The following is an 18526-nucleotide window of genomic DNA, read 5'->3' as shown; positions in this document are numbered from 1 at the left end:
TATAAGCTGCTTATACTATTTATGTAAACTGCTTTTATTTATTTTCCGTTGCAACTTTAAACAGGTCTAAGGAGTTTGTTGTTTTCATGTAGCCTTGGCAACTAGCCTGAATAATATGCACATGAAATGAAACTTGTCAACTCACCTCACTGATAATTGATTGGTTGATTTGCCGAAAAAGGCCATTTGGGATGCTCTCTGTCTTACATACGCTTCGCACACACACGCAAGGTCTCTCTCTCGCTCCCTCTCCCTCTCTGCCGTGCGCGCGCTGGTTTGAAACACAGTCTCTATGCGCGCTCTTGCTCGCTCGCTCTAGATTCCGGGAGATTTTAACTAATTTGCGGGCATCAGGGAGCCGCTATCAATATGCGGGAGACTCCCGGAACTTCCGGGAGACTTGGGAACCATTTAAATAAAGAATAAGAATTATCGACTCCACTAGAGAGAAATAACAAGCAGGTTCGCTATAACGAATAGTATCCTCATCCAGTCCCATCCAAAAACAAACATTGAGAGAGGCATCAGGTCAGCTCACCTGATGGGAAAGCTTGAGAAACTCCTCCACATACCTCTACAAAGGACGACCATTCTGCCTCTGGCCTCAAAGGCGGTCCTCAGCTAGGATCATCTTTTTAGGGTCGGTTCTTCTGTTACATGACATGGTGGATAAATACTCATGACGAGGAGGAATGCAAAAAGGAAGACTTTAATCACAATAATCCAGAAGAAACACCATCAACACAAACGAGAACCGACAGAGACTAAGGGAAAACACAGGGTATATATATACAAAATAAATTGCCTTGCCTTGTCTTACAAGGGAAACAAAAAGAGACACTGACTAGACACACTTGAAACAAGAACTCTAATCAAATCAGTAACCAAGGAAACAAACAAGGACAGGACTAATTAACAACCTAGAATACAACTAAGAAACACAGACTACAACAGAACAGGCAAACAGATATAACCCTGACACAAACAGCCTGTCTTGATCATTGTTAGTTAACTAATTTTAACTAATGGGACCTTATTGTAAAATGTTACTTATTTTCTAACCAGAGACAAAAGACACAATTGTTATTTTGTTTAAGACATGTTTTTTTATATTATCCAAGCAGATGACATTTGTTAAATCATATGATCATAGTTCTGATGTAGAGTAAAAGTTGATAGTCTTTTGGCATTTCAAATGGTACAGTTGGTGGAAAAGTCAATTACTCTATGTGGATCATGTGATTCTCGTTTCGGCATCTGTTATTACTTTCTTTTCATGAAAACATTTTCATAAATGCAGTCGATCTGTACATGACCCTGACAAAGCAAAACAAAAATCATTATTTACTCTAACATTTTTACATTTTATGTTAATATCTACTTAAGATGTTTCTCATTAGTAATGTCAATAATGCAGTCCTTCAAAAAAAAGTGTAGAATTACCTGATCACTTTCTCGAACAATGGATTCACTGGATGCTTTTGCCTTTTGCACCCTGTATTGATGGGAAATTCATAAATCACAAACTTGAACATTTGTGGAACATCATATTTAGTCTTTGCATACCTTTTTAAAAGTGTTGCCACAAGAAATAACAACAGTAAAGCTGAAATTCCTCCTACACAGCCTGCGATCAAAGGCACGGATAATTCTACTGGGTGGCAGATAAAAACAGAAATAAACAGATGTTGGTGTTCAGTAGATTATATACAATATGAGACAAGGTCAAGTCATAAAACTGAACTTTTGATTATAATTAGCATGTCAGATTTATAAATTATATTCACCTGCCACAGTCAGCTGGATCTCTTCTGACATCTGAATACCATGTTCATTCTTTGCTATGCAAAAGTACTGGCCTCCACTCCTCCTATTTACAGTAAAGGTCAGTTGTTCTCCTGAAACCAGCTGATTCTCATTACCACATTTGTGCCAGAAGAAGACCATGTCATTTGATGGATTGGCTTTGCTTTTACAGGTCAAAGTCACATTAGTGCCAACAGAGACTGAAGCAGATGGATCGATGGTGATGCGAGTTTCTTTTGGAGGAACTTGAGGGCAAAATAGAAACATTTTTAGATAAACTAGATGTTATGATATTACACATCTGAACATAATAATGCTAATGAAAGAGCAGAACTACTCCAAATCTCTTACACAGGACTCGTAACATCACGGTGGTCTCCACAGTTGAGTCATTAGATGTATTTCTTGGATATTTAGCAGTGCAGGAGATGTTCCTTCTGTGATCCACGTATGAAGCTTTGAAGGTCATGTGTGAAAACACTAACTGGGTTTTATCAGGTTTCTCCTTTAACTGTGTTGTAATGTTGGCAGATTCAGGGATGTAAGACCAGGATATTGTAGGAGGTTGTTTGGGGCAGGGGGCTTCAGCAGAGCAGCTCAGATTGACTAATGTTTCCTCCATCACATCTTTCAGATCAGTGGGTTTAAGGATGAGAGGTTGTGGTGAATCTACAGGGCAAAGTGTATGCAGTATAAAATACTCTTAAATTGAAGGAAAACATACAATGACTACATGCATACTACAAAAAGACAAAATAAATAAATAAATAAATAACCAGAGAGGATATGATATCAATATTTTTTCCTTTTCCAAATCCTTAAATAAACCTTAAGTAGAGCATATTTTAAAAGCATTAGCCTATATTTGTAATAGTGTATTTTACTGAAAACCACACTGCTAACAGAAATCAGTTTATTCTTTTGAGTTTTTTTTTTCTGTAAAGCCTTTCTGAGTTAAAGTCCTGAAATGTAAATTGTTGTTGTCTTTTCATCCCTAGTTTGACAAACATCTGACTGAAAAGGCTTCTTGAACAAGAAAATGTAGGGCAATAAAAGACAAAACTAAACCTCTTGGTAAGTTACCATGGTATCTTACTCTGTGAACCTGATTGAGAGCAGGTTTTCTTCGGTAAACCCAGGGTTTCTTATCAATAATGATAAAAGTATTTATAATTTAAAAAATAGAATCATTTACACTCCATGTTATTATTGCATCCATTTTCTCTTTTTTTCTGCCCATGGGATACCATGAAAATGGATATTAGTTCATTCTGCAAGTTTTCACTTTCACTTTATTATAACAGTGATAATAATTTAACTCGTATTGACTCGGAAGTATGCGGATGTCTTTTTGGGTGCTGTTGCCATGGCGAATCATAATATCAGAGCTCCATAGACCCTTTTAAAAATTTCCGGGTTTCTCAGAAGCGGAAGTCATAATAGTTGGGTAAAATTCTATAGTGGTGAATGAGAGAATACATTAAATATATTTTTTGTGTTTCCATTGCTCAAATAGCAAAAGAAAAACTCCACAATAGTGTTTTCACAACTTTCAAAAAGAGGAAAAAAATAGAGAGCGATTGATAACGGCAGTCAGAAGAGAGAAATATGTAATGTTTACTGTCACTCCCATAGCTGCTGTATTAGAAATACCCTCACAGCAGCCTTGACTAGATTTTTGTAATTTGATGCAAAGGTAATATAATACTAAGTATAGTGTTATAAATGTACCTACATTTTTTCAAAAAAATGAAAATATAAAAAAAACTTTGCAGGATTTATAATATTGATGACTGTTAAAACACGTCATCTCTTGTCTGTGAAAAGGGTCCATTGATCATGGCTTTTCATAGTCATGGTGTACGCGCTTAACTCAGAGTCAACCTACTCAGAGTTGATTGAACTAACTCAGTTCAGCTGTTCTGAAACTGAAATCTCAGAATTTCCCATCTCAGGGTAAGTCAACTCAGAGTTCAAATTTTGTTCAGAGTTTGTTGAACCACCTTTCTGGAATACACCCCAGGTTGAGGTTTGCTATTACTGTGATGTCATGTGAGTGACAGACAGGTTGTCCTGTCCTCACGCTGAAAAACAGAAAAGGGATGTCATTGCACACTGGAGAGAAAAGATTTTGAGGGCATGTGAATTAAAACAATGATGTGCACAGGGGAAAAAAATTATAATAAATTCAGCAATATTCCATTAAAAATAAATGGTCAATTTTGATTTCATGGAGATATCTTTTAAGTCATTCTGAGGACAACAAACTCACAGAGACACATGCATCTTATTGCTAGGAGATGCATTACAAATGAAAAGAATTTATGTTCTAAAACTGCCTCAAAATATCAAATATGTTTGATATGCTTTGACTGGATGGAGTCAGAGTCTGTGGCCATCACACACTACTTAATTTTTCCGTGACTTTTGTCAACTCAGATCTAGACTGGCTCTGACTTTTGAAAATTAGTGTTGACTCGTCCAGACTGTAAATCCAGACTGTGTTTTGTGTTCGTGAAATGTATTTTATGAATATAAAATTTGTTTTGCACATAAGAATTGCTTTTTGTGAATATATCATTTATTTTCATGCACAATAATTGTTTTTTTGAGCACCTGAATTAAGTTTTATGGTAATTTGCCTATGTATGTGTGCATCATCTTTTGCATGAATTATTAAAGTCACCATGGAATAAAATTATCAATTATTTTTTTTTATTGAATACTGCAGTTTATTATAATTTATTTATTTGTGCATATCATTTTTATTTAAAAAAAATCTTGAGCCCTCACAATCTTTAATCAAAAAACTGGTGTGGGGGCGGGATCAACCTGTCACTCACATGACATGAATCCAATAGCAAACCACAACTATCAATTCTCCATTGACAAAATCAAATCCCACCCTACTTTTTCTTTTTTTTTTTTTTTTTCTGCAATGATATGCATCACATAGGGTAGAAAAGACAATCACAACTTCTGTTTCATACAGACTTTAATGAGACCAATCTGGCTCCATATAGGCAAAGCTTGGTGAATCATCAAATGTAACATTTTGTTTATTCATGGAGGACACAATAAATTAATTTTAATTACATAATTAATCAGGGACTTAATGATGAACCATAATCAGTGCGAAATTTTAAAAATGTCACAAAATAGTTAAAATGTTTTACAGTGGAGAGCCACTTACCAGTAACAGAAATGTTGATGGGGTTGACACTGTATGTGTATTTCCAATCTGATGGCTTTGTTTCCACCCTGAAGTAGTAATTGTCTGAATGATTGTTCATCACATCATAGAAAACAGTGGTACATTCACGATGAGTAAGATTTCCAAGTATCTCTATATGACTGAATCCTTTGGTGATGTTTGAAGTTCCATTAAAAACTACAAAATTCTCCAGATTGAGAAAAAGATAATTCTTCTTTATCCAGAAGCCAAATAATCTTTCTGTGTTCTTCAAACTGATCTCTGACACATTAAATCTGCAAGGTATCTGCACACAAGAGCCGCTCAGTGCCGTTATTCTGCTGGGCAATTCTGCATTATATTTAGATTCTGAAAACAGAAAAACAATATAAACAATATAAACAATATTCTTTTGGGAAATTCTGCATATAAACATACAAAACACTTTAAAATCTCTTGTTTTGCAAAATGAGTGTAATACAAGGTACAAAATAAAAGTTTATTTAAAAATCCTTTAAAAATTAATTCTTACAACAGGTCTAAAGCTTTCTGATGATTTTATTTTCAGTTAGACAGCACAAGGAACTCACGTGAAGATACCAGAACAAGTTCATTTGTTATGAACAGAAAAGTCATGAACAGAACGACATTCATCTTGAGAGCTGCAGATACAAACACACACAAAGACACTATGAAGACTATTTACAAGGGTCTCACACTTTTTTTTTTTTTTTTTTTTTGAAATCTTTAAGCATTATATTTTCTCTATGTCTCCTCATTAGGATTTTATTATGATTAATATTTTCATTTTAATATTTGTTTTTTAATAATTGTTTTGGTTACACTTTATTTTAAGGTGTCCATGTCACAGTGTAATTATACATTTAAGTACTGAGTAATACTAATTAACTACTTACTATAGGATTAGAGTGTGGTTTAGGGTTATTTGCATGTAATTATACAATTTATAGTAATTATTATAACTACATGCACTTGAAACAAGGACACAAAAATAAAGTGCTACCATATTTTATTTTAATTTTAAAAAGTGATATTCTTTTAAAAACGGTGATAGAACATCCTTACCTAGAGCAGTGCAATCTGTAATTAAAGGAAAACAGAAGTCATTCATTTTTTGTTTTCACATACAATTATATGCAAATATTTTCAGAAATAGTTCCTCTATGGTTAACAGTTAAAGGTTTACCATGACCAAATTTAAAAACAAACAACGTTCAAGTCCAAAAAGTTCCAAACATGCTGTAATACATCAAATGTAATACTTTCTAAAGTAAAAAAAAAAATCTATAATTTCTGTACTTCAGCATTTTAATATAACAGGTGACACTTTTTTATATAGTGTGTTGACTGTTGTACTTCATGAGCAGACCTGTTTTTTTTTAAAACCGATATGTTCATTATTTGTTCAAGTTAAAATCTGACTCAACCATAAGGTTATAGGTTTTAATCTCAACAAAAGGACTATTCATGAACTGTTATTCCATTATTCTCTTGAGCAAGACACTTGTCAACAGCAGGTTCATACTGTCTCTGTAATAAGGGTACATCATTTCCAAAATATTATCTACATGACTAATTAGATATTATGAAAAAGATCTTGGTAACATTTTAGAATAATGGTCTATCATTAATTGGTAACTGTATGACAAATGATTAGTTCTACATTAACACTTCAGCTACTTCTATTAACTAATATGGAAACAGGATGAACTAACCAACAAATTTAAGACTGAGACAGTTCCTAGTTGTTCTTGAAGTTCATCTTTTTAGCCTTAACATGCTCATAAAATGCATCTGTCAGGATACACAGACGAGAGAGATGGTAAGTATAGTTAAAGGCAAGCTTTATTGAACACAGCAGAATGGACATGGAGATGGATGAACAGGTTTGTATTGATGACGCAGCAGAAGGATAACATACAGGCAAGTTGCCACACACATTTTCAGTCACTGATGAATATATAACAAACATTTTCCTTTCCTTGCAGAACAAACACACAGTACTTGGAAGAGGACATTGAACTGGAGACTGGAGATCGGAGATTTGACCACAAACTGGAGATGAAGAGACAAACAGGTCCCACTTTATATTAAGTGGCCTGAACTACTATGTACTTACTATGTACTTACTATGTACTTACTATGTACTTACTTAATATAAAGTGTGACCGGCAAACAGAAGATGAGGAGTCCTCAGGTAACAATTTGGGAGAGACATGATAAGACTAGACAAGGGATGTGTGTGAGTCCTTTTAACTGGTGCAGTCAGTGATAGGTGACAGCTGGTGGTGATCAGTAATTAGATGGTGATGGTGACTGGGTGATTGCTTACAGTAAGCAGGTGAGCATTAGGAGGGATGATGGGAAATGTAGTACGGAGGAAATGTCAGAGCTGACAAATGTCAGAGCAGAGTATATATATATATATATATATATATATATATATATATATATATATATATATATATATATATATATACACACACACACACACATTTGCTTTGTACCAAAAAAACAAAGAGTATAATATTTGCTCATCTGTGACTAAAACATAAGCCTGCACTAACATAGGGTTAGAATGATAATTAGATGTTTGAATTGCCATTTAGGGAGGAACAAATGAAGAAAAATTGGAACAGTGAAGTATCAGGACCAAAATAATTATGATAATAATAATAATAATAATAATAATAATAATAATAATAATAATAAATTAAATCAAAGTTAGAATGACAGAATACTTAAGATGTGACATTTACACAGCTGACTGGAAGACTTCACAATGTAAAAAACAAAAAACAAATAAACAAAACAAAAACAAAGAATGAATGTGATGTACAGTCATACCTAAATTAAAAAATAAAGTTGTTAAATGTTTTATTTCTATACTGGATGACAATACATTTACACAGTTCACTCAAGCCATTTATTCTAATGTAAACTAATCCTGGTTCATCTCTTTCTCTGGGCCTCTGACCTCGGCATATATCGTCTCTTGTCCTGAACTCTTCACTGTGGTGCTTTTGGTTTGGGGAGTGGAGAAGTCAATCTCTCCATAGTGGACTATATCATTCTCATCCTTTGGCATCTCCAGCTCTTCACCCGACACAAAAGCACCATTAGCAAAAATGGAGCTGATCTGCACTTGTTTTTCCTGACCCTGAAAGAGCAAACATAATAAATTAGATCCACTGTTCTCAGTTTTTGGTTTCTGTAATACACCTTTACAGTAAACGGATGGTATTGATATCTGCTTATTATGGCACTTCCTATTTGAATGGCAGTAATGTAATCTGTTAAAAGAGTGTAAAACATACCTGATCTGAGATGTCAGTTTCCCTAATAGCCTTTGCTCTGTATTATTAATAATAAAAAGCAGAAATCCTTATAATACACAATGGACCACCATATTGTGAACACCAGATTTTATATATATTTGAAATGACATAGGAGAATTAATATATTCTGAAGTCTGTTTGCTCTATTCCATACAATTCACCATCTAGCTGTGCTTACCTGAGGAAAAGTGTTATCAGAAGAAATATCAACAGAAATGCTGAAACTCCTACTATACAGCCAATGATCAAAGACAGTGATTCTAATGAAGCAGAGCCAGATTGAAAAAATAAATTAAAATTAGTTGGTCAGTAGGCTGTGTGGATAATTTAAAAATAAAATTCAATCATATAACTGGAGCTGGCTATGATGATCATCAGATTATGTTTAGTATCTGTACATAGAAATACACTCACCTGCCACAATCAGCTGGATCTCTTCTGATTTCTCATTACCATGTTCATTTTTTGCTGTGCAGAAGTACCAGCCTCCACTCTTCCTATTTACAATAAAGGTCAGTTGTTCTCCTAAACCCAGCTGATTCTCCTGTCCACGTTTGTACCAGGTGTAGTTCATGTTTTTTGATGGTCTGGCTTTGCTTTTGCAGGTCAAAGTCACATTAGTGCCAACAGAGACTGAAGTAGATGAATCGATGGTGATGTGAGTTTCTTTTGGAGGAACTTGAGGGCAAAAAATAAACATCTTTACATAAGCTAGATGTTATAATATTACACATCTGAACATAATAATGCTAACTAGATAAAAATGTTTGAGACAAACTTAAAATTGGTTTGAAAAAGCCAGTCCAGAAAGTTTGAAGAAGGTTGCTAAGGTATTCTGGATGGTTGCTAGGATGTTGCCAGGGTGATTTGTGTGGTTGCTAGGCGGTTGCCATGGTGTTCTGTGTGGTTGCTATGATAGATAGATAGATAGATAGATAGATAGATAGATAGATAGATAGATAGATAGATAGATAGATAGATAGATTTTTCAAGCCAACTTAATGAAAGAGCAAAACCACTCCAAATCTCTTACACAGGACTCGTAGCATCACGGTGGTCTCCACAGTTGAGTCATTAAATGTTTTTCTTGGATATGTAGCAGTGCAGGAGATGTTCCTTCTGTGATCCACGTATGAAGCTTTGAAGGTCATGTGTGAAAACACTGACTGGGTTTTATCAGGTTTCTCCTGTAACTGTGTTGTAATGTGGGCAGATTCTGGGATGTTGGACCAGGATATTGTAGGAGGTTGTTTGGGGCAGGGGGCTTCAGCAGAGCAGCTCAGATTGACTGTTGTGTTCTCCATCACTACTTTCAGATCAGTGGGTTTAAGGATGAGAAGTTGTGGTTTATCTACAGGACAAATTGTACAAAGTATAAAATACTGTTAAATGCGGGATATCACACACAGTTCCTGCCAATCTCATGTTAATCTTGAGTACCTATAGAGTAGTAGTGCATCCTTCATATCTCTGAAAAGTCTTTAGTTTTATCATATTTATAAAAGATACATACAATGTACAGAGTCTTTCTGGAAACAGCCGAGCGCCTGGAGGCGTGCCGTGTGAGTGGAGTTAAAGAGTGACCAGGACGTGCAGCTTTTGCGTAGAGACTGTCTGTAAGCTATCAGTGGTCAGCTAAACAGCTGTATTTAACAATCCACCATCGCATTATCCCTGGATAACTTTTGAATCACTATAATGAATATAGTGTATAGTGAATGATGAATAATTAATTTATGAATTTATGATATTAATTCACTATGTCCGTGTAGTTTACATTATATGCACTTAGGCGCCTATTGCCAACAAAACAGACATTTGAAATCCGACTCATGCTATTGCTCTCCTGCTCTGATCGATGTGTGTACGCATGCTCTTCCGGGAGATAATAAATGTTTATTCAGACTATTTTAGACCAGTCTGGTAGGAACTCGCCATAGACATAAACAGTGAAAAGTGGCTCCGGCTTGTCACGTGCCATAAACACTCATGACCAGGAGGAATGCAGAAAGGAAGACTTTAATGAACATCCAGGAAACAAGGGAAACACCATCAAACGCTAACATACAATACAGATGTGATACAGAGATGTACTACATTGACAAGAACCAACAGAGACTGAAGGAGAACACAGGAAATATATAGAAGTCAAACAAAGGGGCAAATGAGACTAATTAATAAGACACACTTGGGACTAATGAACTCAAATCTGGGTGATGAAGGGAACTAACAAGTGGCGGGAAAACTGAGAACAAAGGAACACATAAACACAGAACACATAAACACAGAACCCTGACAAGTCTACAATGTTGTTACACAAGACGCATGCAGTTCTGTTTATCAACCGCTAGAGCGCCAAATGTTACGGACTGCAGCTTTAAATAAAAATCCTCAAACAAATCTTGAAAAGAGCATATGTAAAATTTATTATATATATATATATATATATATATATATACACTGAACAAAATTATAAATGCAACATAAAATTATAAATGTTTTTGCCCCCATTTTTCATTAAAAGACTGAACTCAAAGATCTAAGACTTTTTCTATGTACACAAAAGGTCTATTTCTCTGTTGTTCACAAATCTGTCTAAATCAGTGTTAGTGAGCACTTCTCCTTTGCCGAGATAATCCATTCACCTCACAGGTGTGGCATATCAAGATGCTGATTAGACAGCATGATTATTGCACAGGTGTGCCTTAGGCTGGTCACAATAAAAGGCCACTCGAAAATGTGCAGTTTTACTGTATTGGGGGGGTCCGGGCAGGTCCGAAATCCAGTCAGTATCTGGTGTGACCACTATTTGCCACACGTAGTGCAACACATCTCCTTTGCATAGAGTTGATCAGGTTGTTGATTGTGGTCTGTGGAATGTTTGGGTGAACTAACCCTTCAATAGTAAGGTAGTTGTTGTAGCATTTAAGTTTTTAAGTTATTGGGTAGGGTTAAGGGATGTAGAATATGATCATGCAGAAAAATACATTAGTATGTGCTTTATTATTACTAACAAAATCCAATATGCAAGCTAATAAGCAGTTCAAAGTGAGAATTGTTCCCCATACTAAAGTGTTACCCTGTACGCAAAAAGTTTTGAATGTCTAAATTTATTATTGAATATGAAATTGCATCATCCATGTGTGTGTTGTCTTGGATTTGTGTGTTTATTTTCATGGAAAGTATGCTCATTTGGCAGCTATATTTGCAAAGCCTTTGAGCAGCTATTTTGGGCATCCAAGACCAAAGGCAATACATCCTGCTCCACTTTATTTAAATAGCAAATGCACTCGCAATCATCTGTTCATCCATGGGCGTGCTGGTCTGAAAATGAGGTCTGTTCAGATGCATTGTTGGCGCATTTTGAGGCAACTGAAAACGCCTGCTCTGTTGACCAATAAAAACCTGGTCTAAAGTCAATGGCGCAGTATTTCAACATGGCGCGTTAGTAATATGTGCCTATGCGTGTGCACAAGATAATCCATTTCAAAAACTTTTGACACACACATTTAAACAGCATATTAAAATCTTACATTTACTGTCCAATAAATGTTGTTTCTTATAATCAAACAGTGTTAAAAAAAAGGTTATATTTCAGGCTGGACCAGTGCATGTGCAGTCCTGAGAGTCTCAGAACATGGATTGTTTCTATTGACGACTGCTGCATAATAAAAGTTCTGCTGCTCACGAGGCGTGTATCATTCTCATCTCTTATTAGCAATTGCCCCAGCGGCCTCATTCAGCTCCAACAGCACCCGTTCTGTGCTGCTTCATATTACAGTAGCGTTAATAATCTCATTCGTGAACATGATTTCTGCACAAGTTCCGTCCCAATTTTTTTCCACTGACTGTGAAAGATGAAATGTGCTGTTAAGATGACATTTCCCAAGATTCTACGCTCAAACTCGGCATCATCAAGCTATGCCTTTGTTTTGAATAGGCGACCTCTAGCAGTGAAAAAAACTCCATATTGTAGCTTTAATTTCTTTTTAATTATAAAAATATTCAGGGACTAATCATGACAAAAATGTCATCAACACAATAATATAGGCTAGTTTACAGTGAAGACACTTACCTGAGACAGAAATTTCGATGGGGTTTTCACTATATGTGTATTTCCAATCTGATGGCATTGTTTCCACCCTGAAGTAGTACTTGTCTGAATGATCGTTCATGACATCATAGAAAACAGTGGTACATCCACGCTGACTAAGATTTCCAAGTATCTCTATATTATTAAATCCACTGCTTTTGTTTGTTTTGCCATTAAAAACAAAATGTGAAATTTTAAAATCATGGTTCTTCTTCATCCAGAAGCCAAAAAAACTTTCTGTGTTCTTCAAACTGAGCTCTGACACATTAAATCTACAAGGTATCTGCACACAAGAGCCACTCAGTGCTGTTATTCTGCTGGGCATTTCTGCATTATATTTAAGTTCTGAAAACAAAGTAACATAAAAAATATAAAACACTTTATAATCTCTTGTTTCACATAATTAGTGTAATACAAAAGCTTTTTGATAATTTTCATTTTAGTTATAGAGCATCATAAGTCTCACCTGAAGATTTCAGTTCATAGGAGAAGAACAGAAAAAACATGAAATGAAAGACAGACATCTCAAGTGCTGTAGGTACAAACACAGAAAAATTAGTTTCCAATCTACAAAGATGCTTCATATGGATGCTACACTTTTTATTTTCTTTTATCTTTAAAGAAGTTATATTTTCTGAATTATATTTTGATGTGAATATTTTTGCATTGATAAAGTTTGAAATGTGCTCAAAGAGACAATAAAATGACAGAAGCCTCACCTGCTACAGCAGTCTGTTATTCATTCAGAGTAAAACAGAAGTCCAGCACAATTTCTTCACAGAACTGTGGATTTCTATGAACCTGACTACTAATTTCCAGAGTCCCAATGTGTACTTTCAACAGGTGAAGCATTAACATTACCACATTAAAATGAACCAAATGCCCAAGTCTGTAAAATATGCATACACTGTCAAATGACCTTTTACAAATATTTAAATCCTTTCTGTACTTCACTAGAATATCATGCAACAGTTGTTTTAAACACAACAATCTGTTGTACTTCCTCATGCAAACCTGTTTATCTCTCTTAGAAACAAAGAGTCTTTAGTACTGAGTTAATGAATATTAATACTAGCGTATTGTGGTTAGTCTGGGTAGGTAAAAAAAAAGGTTATAAGTTTTACCTATTATGCCCCCTTTTACAAGATGTTAAATAAGTCTCTGGTGTCCCCAGAGTGTATATGTGAAGTTTTAGCTCAAAATACCAAACAGATAATTTTTATAGATTGTTGAAATTGCCACGTTTAGGGTATGAGCCAAAACCCACTGTTTTTGTGTATGTCCCTTTAAATGCAAATGAGCTGGTGCTCCCACCCCCCTATTCAGGAGAGGGCAGAGCTTCTAGAGCTTGTGCTCCGGTATGACAGCAATAACAAATCAGGTCAGCAGTTTTGTGTCTGTCTGGCAAGCAATATCCCTTGTTTGGCTTCTCTGTTCTGATGTGCTGGCCTTTGCAAATAAACATTCCACAATTAGTACAAGAGCAACTTTTGTGCAAAACCTGCTTTATATTGACCCTCATTCACAAAGTCCAGTGTAAAATGATTAGCGCAGACATAAACAAATTTCGGTAGAGCTGAGGGTGCATTTTCTTCGAAAACAAAATGAATCCACCTCATCTTCAGTGGCTCAGATTTTGCAAGTAAATGGAGAGAGCTATGTGGATTAATCCATCCATCTACAGAACACCTAAAACGCTTGGGAGACATTGTCATCAGTGCAGCAATGGCGGACTGTGTACAACTCGCTGTGAACTCCCTCAGAGTGGTTCTATGATAAAACGGCAGTGTCTGTTAACATCCGTGGCATCACATTAGCCACATTAGCACCATGACTGAAAACAGGTTGTTGGGAGACACTGCTTATGATTTATGGGGATTAAAAAAAAGAGTGGGTGGATTTTTATCACTATAGGGTGGTTGTGTAAAAGTGAATTTTGCATAATAGGTCCCTTTTAATGTAATTAGCCTTTTGTTTAGCTGTTAAAACCAGAGAAGTGCTCCGTTCAACCAAGACACAATTTAAAAAACAAAAACAAAACATGATATCATTACATAAGTTATCTTTATTCAAGATTATTATTATATTTCACTCTCCAACACTCAAACACTCTGAGCATTTGAGAACGTTGGGCCCTTTGGTACCAATTTATCATTGTTTAAAAGCCACAGCCTACCAGAGTTGTTGCTGAGCATGTCCATCCCTTTATGACCACAGTGTACCTTCTGATGGTTTCAGCAGGATAACACACCATGTCACAAAGCTCAAATCATCTCAAACTGGTTTCTTGAACATTCATTCATATGGCCTTTACCGTCACCAGATCTCAATCCAGCAGCTTTGGGATGTGGTGGAATGGGAGATTCACATCATGGATGTACAGCTGACAAATCTGCAGCAACTGCATGATTCTATCATGTAAATATTAGGATTTTCCCAGCAATGAAAATATTTTCAGTTGCAAAATGAATATTTGTCCCACCAAAGATTTATTTGATCATTTAATATGACGATAATTGATGTTTTGCATTAACGGTACCCGTGAATAATCGGCTGCTAAGCCCTCTGTGAAGAGCATCAAAAGTTTCTAATCACAATGTGTTTTGCAGCTTTGAGCTTTGTAGCCAATCACAGACATATCTGTTGAGCGAGTGAATGCAGTGGCCAATCAGATGTGTTTAAGTCATTCAGGTCAGAATCTGCTCAACACCGCTCAAAATGGTGGAGTTTTTGTTCAGCCGAGTTCTGCACCCTTACAAATCCTTTCATTAACAAAGTATAAACACTGAAATAAAAAATGTAAATTTATATACAACCATAAAATATCAGCTAAAAATGGCATGTAATACAAATAAAAATAAATCAATAACCTTTTGTTCAATTAACAGAATGTGACAATAATTACATAATGACAGAGCAACATTAGTCATTTCCAATCAATTGTTAGTCCTTTTCCCCATTAAACAAAATAACAATCAGTTTTAGTGATAATTTTAGCTTTGTTGAGGTCTGGAAAATGTAATTGAACCTTTCTTTGAATTACATCAGAATTTTTAATATTCCATAATACCATACCATAATAATACCATAGAAAACATCAGCTTTTTTGTATGTTCCTCTTGAAACTGAATTAAAGGCTTAGCAGCACTAGCACAGTGAGTAAAATGTGGATTACAAACATTATTCTTTTTTAAATACACTTTAGTTCACCAGAAAGAGAGTTGAGATGGGGATCAACATACAACAGTTTTAATAAAAGAAAATTCAAAGGGTACCAGAAACCAATGCAGCAACCGACAATGAACAGAACAAACTCAGGAGTATAAATGCACAAGACAATGATAAACTAAACTAGACACGGGTGAGTAACATAATTAGTAAACAAGGAAACAAACAAGAATATAGGGCCTGTCCAAATACCCACACTTTCAGTCTTGGACACTTGAAACTGCACGACAAGAGGTAAGGGTGCAAGACTGTCCCAGGTCTGAAAAAAGCCAAAGTGCAGTACAATTAACGCACACTAAATTCACACTATCTTATACTGCTCTGAAACATATCATTCATCAAGTTCAGAAACTTATGTGCTCGGATTTCACATCATGTCTAGGAAAACTTTCCAGTTTACGTTAAAATAGTTAGATGTTACATATAATTTGTTTGTAAAGCATAAATTGTTGCACATTTGTGACCCGTCACGGAAACCAGGGACACAAGTCGGCAGCACAACTATTGAGCAAACTGAGAAAGAAACTGAGAATCACCCATTTTTTTTCAAAATTGGTGATTTTCGTTTTTTTGCAGAATCTGTTAGTTGAGATCATGAAGAGGCATCTCTGTGTTTTAGATAGCAGTATTGGTTTATTTAAAAGCGTACATTTTGAGGTTGAAATCGGCTTGTTTTTCAGAGATTCTATCTCGCAGTAGGGGCGTGTCATTGTCTGTTTGTATTTCCATACTGGAATCGGATACGCCGGCTTTTGTTTCTTTTGTTATTGCCGCCGCCCTCCAAGGGAAGCGTGGCTACTTATTTATGCAGCGCTCTGGCCGGTTTTAGCTGATATAAAAATTTAATGAATATGGACGCCGCAAAGAATATCGCAGACGAACCGTGGCCGTTACACCGAAAATGTTTTGAAGTACAACATACGGCTGGATTCTTTAGCTGCGGAAAAAGAGTGGCAGGACATGCGAATTATTGGACATTTAGAGGCAAACAGACGCATAGTGCAAACTTCGGAGATGGTTACATCCACAAAGAAGACCCCGACAAAGAGAAAGTGTGCCCGAACAACTTATTTCATTGGAGGCAACAAGATCTTTTCTGTTTCTTATGGGGTGAGTTTCCATAAACATCAAAGTTTGTCGTTTTGTGTTCATTCTAAGAACACGTAGGCTACACGTTATCTCATGTGTCTATTGTTATTAGCTAGCTCAGGACTGTCGTTTTAATTGTAATAGTTAGCATCGTATCACTTGCCAAAAACTCCCATTACTATAATGGGCTTTTAGATGGTAATGTTAGCATGTTAATTTGAATAACGCTTCAACTGCTTGAATTGACTGGTGTGAATGACTTAGCTCATGTAAACCTTACTATTCTTGAATTAAATGTGACGCTAATAATTTTAGCCAGTTACTACTTCTTAACAAGGATTTACTAATGTAATAGTAAATGTATCAGATTAAATTCCTACGTAAGTAAAAGTATAAAGTATCCGTAGCCGTAAAATGTGCGTTATAAGTCAAAAGTAAAAGTATTGAAGAGTTTAATGTACAGGATTTTTTTAATCCTTTGACTCAAACCAGGTCTAACCACTAACTGGTCTAAACCAGGACTATACGGTTATCACAGAATCCTGTTCAAAAAGTCCTAATGTCAAAAAAGATAAATTAAGAAAAGATAAACCTTTGAGCTTTTTTGAGTGCCTACCTTCAAATGGCCAAAACTTCTCCAAATATTATCAGATTTCCATGTGTTACACATCGTTGGAAAGCTTGGAGACTACACTTTCAGAATCTGTGAATAACTCAAAATGCCCCAGAACCGACTTGTGTCCCTACTTTCCGTGACTGGTCACATTTTATTGGTGCCGAGACTGCAGATATCATATATGTAGTTTGTAAATGTCCGAAAATGAAGCACCACAATCACGCAGTCTTCATGCCCACTTGAACACTTTGGCCAAACTCTGGAGACCTCATGTAAGTAGACAAGTGGTCAAGTTCAAAAAACGTGTTGGTATTTGGACAGGCCCATACTTAGGAACCATGATAACCAAGAAAACATGAACTAAACACAGAACACAGGAACTAAGAACACAGGAACCATGAAATTAAATGAAAATCAAAATAAGGGTCCTTGAGCCAAAATAAACAAAACTAGATGTGACGAGTGCTGAAAAGTAAAAACTAAAATACTTCAGTCTAATCAGAAAATTTACAATTTTACTCAATATTTGTGTGATATGGATTTTTATGCTTTTTACAGCAAACTGTATTGAACCCGCCTGTTTCTAAGTAAACTATTATCTTTAATCCTTCTAAATTACATTTTCATCTATTGAAAGTGTTTGAACAAGTTTTACTTTACAGTAATTGTTGAATTAGTCTGTAACAAAACAGCAAAGTGTTGCTGAAACAAGGAAGTACAAGCTGATCATGTGATTTAGATGATCCACACAAACATTGATGCTGTAAATTATCGTCCTTCTCCCTTACATGGTAAATTCTCTGAAACAAAGAGTCTTGAAGTGGATTATTGGTTTATTATTTTTTAAGAAATGTTCCTGACCCTGCTTGTGGCATAAGGTGGTACTAGTGTGAGGTTGCTTGTTTAACGTTCATTGTATTCTATCTGTTTTTTTTTTTGTTTTGTTTTACATTATTTTCTATCAAGGACTTTTATTTTGATGTTGAGTCCTCGAGGAGGAGGATGTAATGTGAAGGGGAGGAGCTAGAGTGGAGAGTGTTCGGGCACGAAGTGAGGTGTTGTTTTTTCCCAGTTCAATAAAGGTTATTAGCCGTTAATATTTCAAGTCCATCGTCATCAACCCATGAACAGTTAAACCCCAC

General features: G+C 35.6%; 2 protein-coding genes across 4 annotated transcripts; both read right to left on the bottom strand.

Moving 5' to 3' along the window:
• Nucleotides 1-692: 692 nt before the first annotated feature.
• On the bottom strand, nt 693-5661 carry LOC125258171 (B-cell receptor CD22-like). 3 transcript variants are annotated; one of them, XM_048175053.1, is made up of 6 exons: nt 5590-5661; nt 5000-5368; nt 2158-2475; nt 1788-2051; nt 1444-1654; nt 693-1317 (listed from the first exon to the last, which is right to left on the bottom strand). In XM_048175053.1, exons 1-6 carry the CDS (start codon nt 5651-5653, stop codon nt 1275-1277), a joined length of 1269 nt encoding a protein of 422 aa, XP_048031010.1. In that variant the 5' UTR covers nt 5654-5661; the 3' UTR covers nt 693-1274. The 3 variants fall into 3 exon arrangements, with proteins under 3 accessions (XP_048031010.1, XP_048031011.1, XP_048031009.1); XM_048175054.1 differs by lacking the exon at nt 5590-5661 and having other exon boundaries at nt 1444-1495; nt 1567-1654; nt 5000-5502; XM_048175052.1 differs by lacking the exon at nt 5590-5661 and having other exon boundaries at nt 5000-5502.
• Nucleotides 5662-7464: 1803 nt separating this feature from the next.
• On the bottom strand, nt 7465-13388 carry LOC125258027 (sialic acid-binding Ig-like lectin 12). Its single transcript, XM_048174833.1, has 8 exons — nt 13171-13388; nt 12918-12983; nt 12434-12796; nt 9392-9709; nt 8773-9036; nt 8537-8618; nt 8338-8374; nt 7465-8180 (listed from the first exon to the last, which is right to left on the bottom strand). The coding sequence occupies exons 2-8, from the start codon at nt 12973-12975 to the stop codon at nt 7962-7964; spliced, it is 1341 nt and encodes a 446-aa protein (XP_048030790.1). The 5' UTR covers nt 12976-12983; nt 13171-13388; the 3' UTR covers nt 7465-7961.
• Nucleotides 13389-18526: the final 5138 nt, after the last annotated feature.

Source organism: Megalobrama amblycephala, linkage group LG22, assembly GCF_018812025.1.
Source record: "Megalobrama amblycephala isolate DHTTF-2021 linkage group LG22, ASM1881202v1, whole genome shotgun sequence".
Classification (NCBI taxonomy): Eukaryota; Metazoa; Chordata; class Actinopteri; order Cypriniformes; family Xenocyprididae; genus Megalobrama; species Megalobrama amblycephala.
This window is presented reverse-complemented; position numbering and strand designations above follow the sequence as displayed.

What these genes read in the sequence shown, in the direction of transcription:
- LOC125258171 (XM_048175052.1), bottom strand. Translation starts at nt 5,435, where the DNA reads ATGTTTATATGCAGAATTTCCCAAAAGAATATTGTTTATATTGTTTAT. An exon ending in CATCAACATTTCTGTTACTG is followed by an intron (nt 2,476 to 4,999) that starts GTAAGTGGCTCT and finishes TTTGCCCTGTAG; the next exon opens with ATTCACCACAACCTCTCATC. An exon ending in GATCCAGCTGACTGTGGCAG is followed by an intron (nt 1,655 to 1,787) that starts GTGAATATAATT and finishes TCTGCCACCCAG; the next exon opens with TAGAATTATCCGTGCCTTTG.
- LOC125258027 (XM_048174833.1), bottom strand. Translation starts at nt 12,975, where the DNA reads ATGTCTGTCTTTCATTTCATGTTTTTTCTGTTCTTCTCCTATGAACTG. An exon ending in CTATGAACTGAAATCTTCAG is followed by an intron (nt 12,797 to 12,917) that starts GTGAGACTTATG and finishes CTTTGTTTTCAG; the next exon opens with AACTTAAATATAATGCAGAA. An exon ending in AAACTGACATCTCAGATCAG is followed by an intron (nt 8,181 to 8,337) that starts GTATGTTTTACA and finishes TTGCTCTTTCAG; the next exon opens with GGTCAGGAAAAACAAGTGCA.